Raw genomic sequence first — 9,355 nt, 5'->3', positions numbered from 1 at the left:
TTTGAAGCAAAAAAGAAAAAAAGTTGCCAAGCTTTATTTAGGTTGCAGTGGTCACAGACAACGCATCTAACTCTATATCCCACCCCACCCTACTCGGCCCCCTGCACAGGCTCAGCTCCCTTTTCCCTCCAGTCTCACTTCTTGTCCTCCTCCTTCTTGTCCTTCTTGCCATCCTTGGTGGCCTGGGAAGCCAGGGAGCCCATGGCATTTCGAATGGCCTCATTGTTGGGATCCACACCTGGAAGGTTCTCCAGGACACTCTGAAGGAACTCGGGGTCCTGCATCACATCATAATCATCCTCCTCCTGAAAAAGGGCTGTGTCAGCTCGGGGCAGCGGGGATAGGCTGGCCGGGGAGCAAGCAAGTGTAGGAGGATGGGAGCGCACCTGACTGGGGGTGGAGGGCACCTCTGGCCAAGGACAGGAAGGAGGATTTGGGAAGATACCCAGCACCTATACACAGTATGAACTCAAACATTTATTTTCGTTTAGTTTTTCGGCCCCACTGGCGCGGTTTGCGAGACCTTAGTTCCCCGACCAGGGATCAAACCCAGGCCCCCGGCACTGAATGTGCCAAGTCCTAACCACTGGACCACCAAAGAATTCCCCCAAACATTTATTACTGACCGATTAGAGGAGAAGCCTGAGAACTCTGCTTTCTGAGCTCAAAGGATAAAAACAGATGCCATCACCTTTAGGTTTCCTGCTGTCAGACACCCACTCTCCCCCTTTTTTCCTGGACCCTTTCTTCACCCTCCTGGGAAGATGATAGCACTGAGAATTGTCCAGACTGCTCCCACCAGCAAGGAAGGAAAATTACAAAATACCAGGACACCTCTCCAACTCTGGCCACTAGCATTCTTGCCTTAGCAAGGTTGACATACAAGGAATGTACATCCATGTGTTTCTTTCCTTCTGCTCCTGCAAGAGCTCATCTATGAAACCCCAAGAGAGGAACAGTCCCAGGCCTAGTGGGCTGAGGATCTGAACACAAGGGGATTTTAAGCCTGATGGGGCAGGGAGTTATTGCTGGCCCTTACCTTGGCAGGCTCAGATGTGTCCATGGCTGAACTGGCATCAATGTCAGCTGATTCTGCCTGGCCAAATTCTGAGGAAAAGAGGTCAGTCCGTTCAGTTTCATGTCCTCACCCAATGTCTCCGCCTCAGCACAACCACCCAGGTTCTGGCTCACCTGCGCCCTGGAGGGACATCTGCATGGCATATGCAATCTGCTCTTCCTCGGTCATACTACTTAGGTCGGGGAGCCCCGTGCGGCCAAACTCCTGCTGGCTGATGGTCATCTTCAGCAGGGCATCGTCCGAGTCTGGGAAAAGGGAGAGAGCGGCGGGGTGGAACCATGCCATATTCCACAAAGACCCACCCCCAAGCCCACGCGTTCCCACACTGCCAGACCCCCCACCCCCATCTACACCAGGCCTCCACTGAGCACCCCGCAGTCCCGGGACTTCAGATTCCACCTCTTTCACCTTCAGTCCCAGTCGTAGCAATTCCGGCCTCAGCGGCAGAGGCGGCAGCTGCCCGCCGCGCCTCCTCCTCCTGCCGCTGCCGCTGCTCTTCCATAGAAACACGAAGGGCCTGGCCAAGGGCAAGGGAAATCAGACATTCTCCAGCCCTGGGCACCAGGGAAGGCAGCTGGGGAACGCAGCTGAGGGGTGGGAACAAACCGTAAAGGGGGAGCTTCTGGTTTATATACATGGGGAAGGGGCTGGAGAGATAACAGGTGATATAGCAAAAAAGGACGGACTTGGGAGAAACCTGGGGTTTAACGGGGAGAAGTGAACAAGAGAGAGTCTGACATTGGTATCCCTAGAGATCAGACAGAACTGTGGGGAAGAGGGACCAAGAGGGGCTCTGGGAAAACGAGCAAGGGTATTAGGACTGTCTAGCCCTAGAGAAGCTATGTGCCGTGTGGACCAGTAGAGGAGGACAAGGAAGGTTCCCTGAGGTCAACGTTTGCTCACCAAGGCCAGCTCAGGATCAGCACTGGGATCCACTCCAAATTCAAAGTCACTGGCACCAAGACCCAGCATGGCACCGCCTTCCCCAGCCAGAATTGGAGAACTGATGAGGGCATCAGCCAAGCTGGGCCCAGGAGGCACTGTCACCAGATGAGAACCGGTTCCATCTTTGCCATTCAGCGTGTTTACAAAGGCGGTCAGCTTTTCTGTGTTCACCTCCTGGGGAGGGAAGAACATAGGAGGCTCTCCTTCTCGCCCTGCCCCCCATTCTCTGCCATGTCAGCTCCTGTCTGTAGCTACTCTCCCACATGCAGACACTCCTCTGGGTAAGGACTGTTCTCTGTTTACAACCACAGCAGTCAATGCCTCCCGAATGGTCCTTACTCACCTCTTCCCCAAAATTGATAATGTCAACATTTACTTTCTCCTTCTTGAGGCGTTTAGCCAGTTTCACCAGCTGCGAAGAAGGGGAGAGAAATAAGGAAATCTATTCCACACCACGATGGGAGATGACACACCTCACAAAAGCATACAGGAATTGGTAGACCTCTCCAAGGTCCCCCAACAGAAACACTGAATTCTGCACATCCTCCTTTCCCCAAAGTGATGAACCCAATGCCTCTCTGGCTCTCCTAGGGGCCAATAGACCCCATTCCCAAACATGTGGTGCCCAAATTCCCCAGTTATCACTTGGACTCACATCCTTCTCATTGTCCTCCACGGGGCTTCCCACAAAGGCAATGATTCGCATCTTGTGATTCTTGCCCTGTCGGTGCTTCAGGGCCAGCTTGAAAAGGAAGAGGAAGTTCCTGGAGTCAGCCAGAGGAATCACCCAGCTCTTTCCTGTCACTCTGCTCTTTTTCTATGGCTTCTGTGTACCTCGAGCCTACCATCATGCTCACACCAGGTCTAAACCCCCTCCTACACCCTTCCCTTCTTGCTGTGCCTCTCCGTGGATAAGGAAGAGGGGTTAATTCTCAATTCTAGGGATGTTTCCCTTCATGATCTTCACTGATCCTGGGATTCATCCCATCATATCCTTTCTACTCCTTTCTCTAGGTCACCTCTCCTTCCTTGCGCTGGTTCTAGCTCAAGAGTCCAGGGGAAAAATGAACAAGAGTGGAGGCAGAAGCCCAGAGCAAGGAGGAACCACCAAAGGGATCCAACAGGACTCACATGGGCCACGCGGATGCCAGTGCAGAAGGTGATCTTGCCTTTGGGTTGGACAGTGTGGAGCTTAGACAGGATGCGGCCGGTGTCAGGGGTGAGTGTGGTCAGCACTTCACAGTCACTGGGATGTGGGGAAAGCACCTTCTGTGATTTCAGGTCAGGACAAGTGCCTCCAAACTGTGTTTGACTAATCTTTTCTTTAGGGATCTTGATAATAACTGTAATCTCTATTTTTCTTAATCAAATATCTAGTGTTTAGAGAGTGGATCTTATAAGTTCTCATCACAAGGAAAAAAATTTGTTAACTATGTGAGACATGGGTATTAATTAAACTTACTGTGGTGATCATTTTGCAATATACACATTTATCAAATCGTTATCTTGTACACCTTAAACTTCATGTCAATTACATCTCAATAAAACTAGGGAAAAACATCTAGTGTTTAGACATGAAACACAGAAAATAAGAAGTGGTTGATTTTGTGAGAAACTTGCCCTCTTCCTCCCAATATTTCCCCCAGCCTCTCTCATGTCATCTTGCTCTCGGAGCCCTGGGAATCCTCTACAATATCTGGATGCGCCTTCTTATCTCTCCTACCCTCTCCATTTCTAGACCCATTTTCTAGCTAATAACATGTATATCGGGATGGGTGGTCACTCGTTTGAGGATTATCAGTTCCTAAAACAAATCACTTTTGGGGTAATAGGCTGTGTGATATACGCCCTGGGGCTCTGACCCAAAACCGCTTCTTACTGCCTTTAAGATACACTGTGGGAACTTCCTTGGCGGTCCAGTGGTTAAGACTCCGCACTTCCACTAGAAGGGGCAGGGGCTTAATCCCTGGTCAGGGAACTAAGATCCCACATGCCGCGCAGTGCATCCAGAAAAAAGAAAAAATACACTGTGAAATTTTACCCCGGGAGATTTAGCTTCATAACTGTATTAAATTCAGGTTAATATTAAAAACAAGTTGCTGTTTATATTTATACTGAACAGTGAAGAAGGCAGTCTAGGAAGTTCTCATGGAAGCCTCATGGAATCTGCAAAAGGGTAGCTACCTGGGCACCACAGTGGGTCACATACAGAAAACACCCCCGCCTCCCCCAAACCCCTCCTGCTCTGCCCCACGTACTTGGCCAGTGTGATGAGGCCCACGTTGTTCTCAGGGTTGCTACGGGTCTTGGAGTGACAGACTATGTTGACGGCATCCTGCTGGGCCTGTAGCCGGGTGGGTAGGAAGTCCCCGTTCCGCATATACTCGCTGTTGTCCACGCTGTCAGATTAGGGTGAAGGAGGAGAGAGAAGACACACTGCAGGATCTGAGACATCCTCTCCAGTTCCAGGGACCCCCACCTCCTTCAACAACTCTCCTGTGAGGGGCACTGTCGTGTATGGCAGCGGCTCTCAGTCTTTGCGGAACAGAGAATCACCTGCAACCTTTTTTCTTTTTCTTTTCTCTTTATGCAGATGACCAAGCCTTCTTCTAGACTTACTGCCTCAAAATAACCAAAGGAGGAAAAACTTTTTAAGTCTCCACAAGTGATAATGTAAGTACCCAAGGCTGCGAGCTACTAATGTACCACAACCACCTTCTTATAAGGTGCATTAAGTGTTATTAATCATGGTTATGGAGGAACATGTTGTCTGCTACTAAAATAGGAGTATTCCAAAGGTAGGCAAAAAGAGGGCAACTTAAAAATATTTGTAAAATACTTGTAAAATAATACACACTTGGCAGCACTGAGTGCAGGAAGGCACAATGTAATTATCTGGTTAAATGTTTAACAGCTTTGGCAGCTGGACTGAACTGCAAAAATGAAGTTTCAGGGCTTCCCTGGTGGCGCAGTGGTTGAGAGTCCACCTGCCGATGCAGGGGACACGGGTTCGTGCCCCGGTCCGGGAAGATCCCACATGCCGCGGAGCGCCTGGGCCCGTGAGCCATGGCCGCTGAGCCTGCATGTCCGGAGCCTGTGCTCCGCAACGGGAGAGGCCACAACAGTAAGAGGTCCGCGTACCGCAAAAAAAAAAAAAAAAAAAAAAAATGAGATTTCATAGATTTGGGGTTCTCGCCTACACTCTCCCTGCAATTTTTCACAATCGCGAAGAATCCAAATAACATGAAATACAAGGGCCAGCTTCCTGGAGACCAAAAGAAGGCAGGTAAGTGAAGCAGTTATATATCCCAGCAGAGAATCAATTCTTGATGAACTGAGGTCCCTTAGAACTCCAAAAGGAAGCAGTGTCCTCGATGTGACACCTCATTTCTATTGGCAAGCAAAATATGGGCTTGGGGGCAATTTTTTTTCTTTACTATCCTTCGCCTGGGAATAAATACAAATCAAAAGTGACGAAGAGGGCTTCCCTGGTGGCGCACTGGTTGAGAGTCCGCCTGCCAATGCAGGGGACACGGGTTCGTGCTGCAGAGCGGCTGGGCCCGTGAGCCATGGCCACTGAGCCTGCGCGTCCGGAGCCTGTGCTCCGCAGCGGGAGAGGCCACAACAGTGAGAGGCCTGCGTACCGCAAAAAAAAATAATAATAATAAAATAAAATAAAATAAAAGTGACGAAGAGAGGTAATTAAGAAGCTGCTGGAAGACAAGTAGAAAGGGAGGGAAGGGTAGTGTTCAGGCACAGGCTCAAATCTCCACTCTGCTACTTACTAGTTCTGTGATCCTGAGGAAGCTACTTAATTTCTCTAAGATCCAGTTACCTCGTCCGTAAAATGGGTTTTATTATACCTACACTCACAGGGTTGCTATGAGGATTAAATGCATGGAAAGCACTTAGCACAGTGCCTAACAGTAAGCATGAAACACAGATTAGTCCTTATAGTGGAAATTCAATCTATATAAAGGAGGTCAAGGGCAGACTCTACTGACCATGCATTACATTCTTTTTTCCCCGATACACCGTTTCCAATTACTTTCCCAGCAGGGAAGTAACTGCCTTTCTAGCTTCAAATACAGCAGGTGAGTCCAAATATAAAAACAATGGAAGCTTTGAGGATCATCCAGATGGAATAGCTAAGTATAAAGACTGTGGGGGGCTTCCCTGGTGGTGCAGTGGTTAAGAATCTGCCTGCCAATGCAGGGGACATGGGTTCGAGCCCTGGTCTGGGAAGATTCCACATGCCGCGGAGCAACTAAGCCCGTGAGCCACAACTACTGAGCCTGCGCGTCTGGAACCTGTGCTCCGCAACGGGAGAGGCCGCGACAGTGAGAGGCCCGCTCGCCGCAACTGGAGAAAGCCCTTGCACAGAAACGAAGACCCAACACAAACAAAAATAAATAAATAAAATAAAATAAAGACTGTGGGCAAGACCAGCGGATGGATGAGGGTGGAAGGAAGGTGTCAGAGGAAGCGGGGCCTGAGAGGGAGGGAGAACTCACAGTGCAGAACATGGCGGTAGTTCTCACACTGTCATGCGTGCATCAGAACCACTTGGAGGGTGATGGTGGTGCTGGCACTGTTAAAAACACAGATGCCTTCACAACTATGTATGCATCTCCAAAAAGTGTACTGTTTAATTTTCCCAATGTTGAACTTTATATGAATGGAATAATATATGTATTTCCTGTGACTACTTTTGTGCAATGGTGTGTTATTTTTCCCAACAAAAATTCATATCAGGGTTTCCCTGGTGGCGCAGTGGTTCAGAGTCCACCTGCTGATGCAGGGGACATGGGTTCGTGCCCCGGTCTGGGAAGTTCCCACATGCCATGGAGCGGCTGGGCCCATGAGCCATGGCCGCTGAGCCTGCGCGTCCGGAGCCTGTGCTCCGCAACGGGAGAGGCCACAACAGTGAGAGGCCCATGTACCGCAAAAAAAAAAAAAAAAAAATCATATCAAAAAGGGCTTATGATATTATTCAGCTATTCCATAAAGCCTTCATTTAAAAAAAAGAATACAGATGCCTAAACTTCCCTGGCTGGGTGTCTGATTCAGAAGATTGAAAGTAGAGTCAAATATACACAATTTTTTAATAAGCTCCTCCAGTGAATTCTGATGCACAGCAAAGCATGAGAAAAGGAGTGGCTCTCACCGTTATTCTAAGGCCGGGCTAGTACAATATGCCACCAATACGTCTCTCTGGACCTAATCTTTCCTCCTATACGTCAAGCCAGATCAATATTCTTAAATTCCATTTTGTATACAGCTCTGCCTCGACCAACCTCAGAACTTTTTCAGTAGTCCTGTACTGAAGGATACAGGACGGAACTCAACCTCCTCAGCCTGACATTTGTGGTCTTCTACCTGGTTGTATCTACCTTTCTCTAAAAAAAGGAACTACCTTAAACCAACAACCTAATAATAAAGTCATACTAGTCTATTTCCTACTTCCTAAACATGCCTTGATAATTTACACTTCAGCAGCTTTCTTTATGCCCTTCTCGCTACTCGTAATGGCCTCTCCTTAACATTTGTCTAAGTCCCTTCAAGGCCCTTCTTAAATTCTTTCTTGAGGACTCAAGTACCATGGCAACTAACAGATGTACAGTGCTGTACAGTTTACAGACCACCACGACCTACATTTTGCCTACTTGTGCTACAAGTAGATGTTACTATTATAGTCCCATTTTATAGATAAAGTGAGAGATTTACTACATTCTCAAGAACATGCAGCTGGTAAGTACTAAAAACACAGGTTTTTGGATTCCAAATCCTGTCCTCTTTCTACTCTTAATATGCTCTCTCCCACAGGCTGCCATATTTAGCAAACGAAAATATAGGACTCCCAGTTAAATTTGAATTTCAGATGAACAATAACTTTTTAGTATAAGTATGCCCCACACAATATTTGTGACACACTTATAGCCACTTTTTGATATTAAAAACTATTGTTTATGTGAAATTCAAATTTAACTGGGCATCCAACATGTTATCTGGCAACGCTATCCTCCCGGCAAAAAGAAAACTCCTAGGTGTCTGTTCCATGCAATTGGAGATTTGTGTGTGTTTGTGTACTATTCTGTTTTTATTCTATGCTCACACTTAGAAGAAACTCTTGAAACCTTGCAAAAGTCTGACTTTTGCAAATCAGACTTGCAAATCTGACTCCCAATAGCTACTCAGCCATGTCTGAGACTGATGAAGAGAGCTAGCTCACTGGATAAGAGCCTCTGCGTCAGATAATCCTGGGTTTAAACCTTGGCTTCACCACTTAATTAGCTGTGTGACTTTGTATAAGTCATTTAAAATTGCCGAGACTTGGTATCCTCATCTGCAAAAGGGAGGGATGTTCACCTTGAAGTACTGCGAGGTTTAAGGCAGATAAAGTAAATTAAATGTCTGACACTTAGAAAGCAAGCTATAAAGAGTACCTCTGAAGATGATACAGGGAAAGGCAATGGAGTTAGAGACTGAATGGGGCGGGGAAGGGATTTATCATCTCTCTTTCTAACATCCATCATTCTAAGAAGAGAGAAGGGCAGAAGACTATCACGATGAGTCCGAGAAGGACTCTGGCTAAAGACAGGCCTGAGCTGGGCTAGAGAAGACGAAGCTGGAATAGAGAAAGGCAGCAGGGCCGATCAATGACTGTCCGCGGATTGAGGGTTAAGGGGAGTACCCCGGGCCTGTCCTCCGGGAACTACCTCCGGGGCCCCGGGATGACTCAGGGAGTCGATGGGGCTCCTTCCCTCCCGGCCCAAGGCCTCATCTCGCCCATCAGGCGCGCTCACCCACCCGAGGTCCGCCCGGCCTCCGAGCTACACGTGCCGCCGACCCAGTCCCTCTCCCCACGGGGGCCCGAGGTAGCTCCTCACCAGACCATAGTGCTTTCCAACACCATCTTGCCGCCTTCCTGCCTCCCCGACCGGTTCTCCTGGACCACCTAACAACAACTCCTCCAATTGGCCCAGCGCTCATCACCAATCACTGATCTCAGCTCCGCCAGCTGGTTCCGCCTCCATCCTCCGCGTTGCGTTCTGGGAGTTGTAGGCGCCGCCAAAATAAAAGGGACGTTTCGGGCGGGTGGGTGTTGGGGGAGAGGCGAGATAACGTGAAAAAGAGGGTCCCACCTCCACCTGCCCTGCCGTTCAGGTTTTCTGGTGGGGTTCCCTGCCGACAGGATCTAAGAGAAGCTGTGGAGGAACCTTTGAAAGTTCTGTGGCTATGTCTGTTCCAGCATTTTTAAAAAGTGGTGGGATGACTAGTGACTTTCCAGCTCACTCTGTTCCCCATGGCACTTTGTTCATCAAACTACTA

General features: G+C 48.6%; 1 protein-coding gene across 4 annotated transcripts; it reads right to left on the bottom strand.

Annotated features, from left to right (window-relative positions):
• On the bottom strand, positions 1 to 9,059 carry PSMD4 (proteasome 26S subunit ubiquitin receptor, non-ATPase 4). Of its 4 annotated transcripts, none has more exons than XM_067727737.1 (10): positions 8,914 to 9,059; positions 4,282 to 4,422; positions 3,155 to 3,269; positions 2,679 to 2,765; positions 2,367 to 2,435; positions 1,982 to 2,197; positions 1,478 to 1,595; positions 1,192 to 1,323; positions 1,040 to 1,107; positions 1 to 305 (listed from the first exon to the last, which is right to left on the bottom strand). In XM_067727737.1, the coding sequence occupies exons 1-10, from the start codon at positions 8,937 to 8,939 to the stop codon at positions 135 to 137; spliced, it is 1,143 nt and encodes a 380-aa protein (XP_067583838.1). In that variant the 5' UTR covers positions 8,940 to 9,059; the 3' UTR covers positions 1 to 134. The 4 variants fall into 4 exon arrangements, with proteins under 4 accessions (XP_067583838.1, XP_067583839.1, XP_067583840.1 ...); XM_067727738.1 differs by having other exon boundaries at positions 1,487 to 1,595; XM_067727739.1 differs by having other exon boundaries at positions 4,282 to 4,459; positions 8,914 to 8,972.
• Between the last annotated feature and the right edge of the window lie 296 nt (positions 9,060 to 9,355).

This window comes from Pseudorca crassidens, chromosome 2 (genome assembly GCF_039906515.1).
Source record: "Pseudorca crassidens isolate mPseCra1 chromosome 2, mPseCra1.hap1, whole genome shotgun sequence".
Taxonomy (NCBI): domain Eukaryota; kingdom Metazoa; phylum Chordata; class Mammalia; order Artiodactyla; family Delphinidae; genus Pseudorca; species Pseudorca crassidens.
Note: the sequence above shows the minus strand (reverse complement) of the source record. Positions and strands in the feature narration are given on the sequence as shown.

What these genes read in the sequence shown, in the direction of transcription:
- PSMD4 (XM_067727737.1), bottom strand. Translation starts at nt 8,939, where the DNA reads ATGGTGTTGGAAAGCACTATGGTCTG. An exon ending in TTGGAAAGCACTATGGTCTG is followed by an intron (nt 4,423 to 8,913) that starts GTGAGGAGCTAC and finishes CTAATCTGACAG; the next exon opens with CGTGGACAACAGCGAGTATA. An exon ending in GGCCTCATCACACTGGCCAA is followed by an intron (nt 3,270 to 4,281) that starts GTACGTGGGGCA and finishes CCCACATCCCAG; the next exon opens with TGACTGTGAAGTGCTGACCA.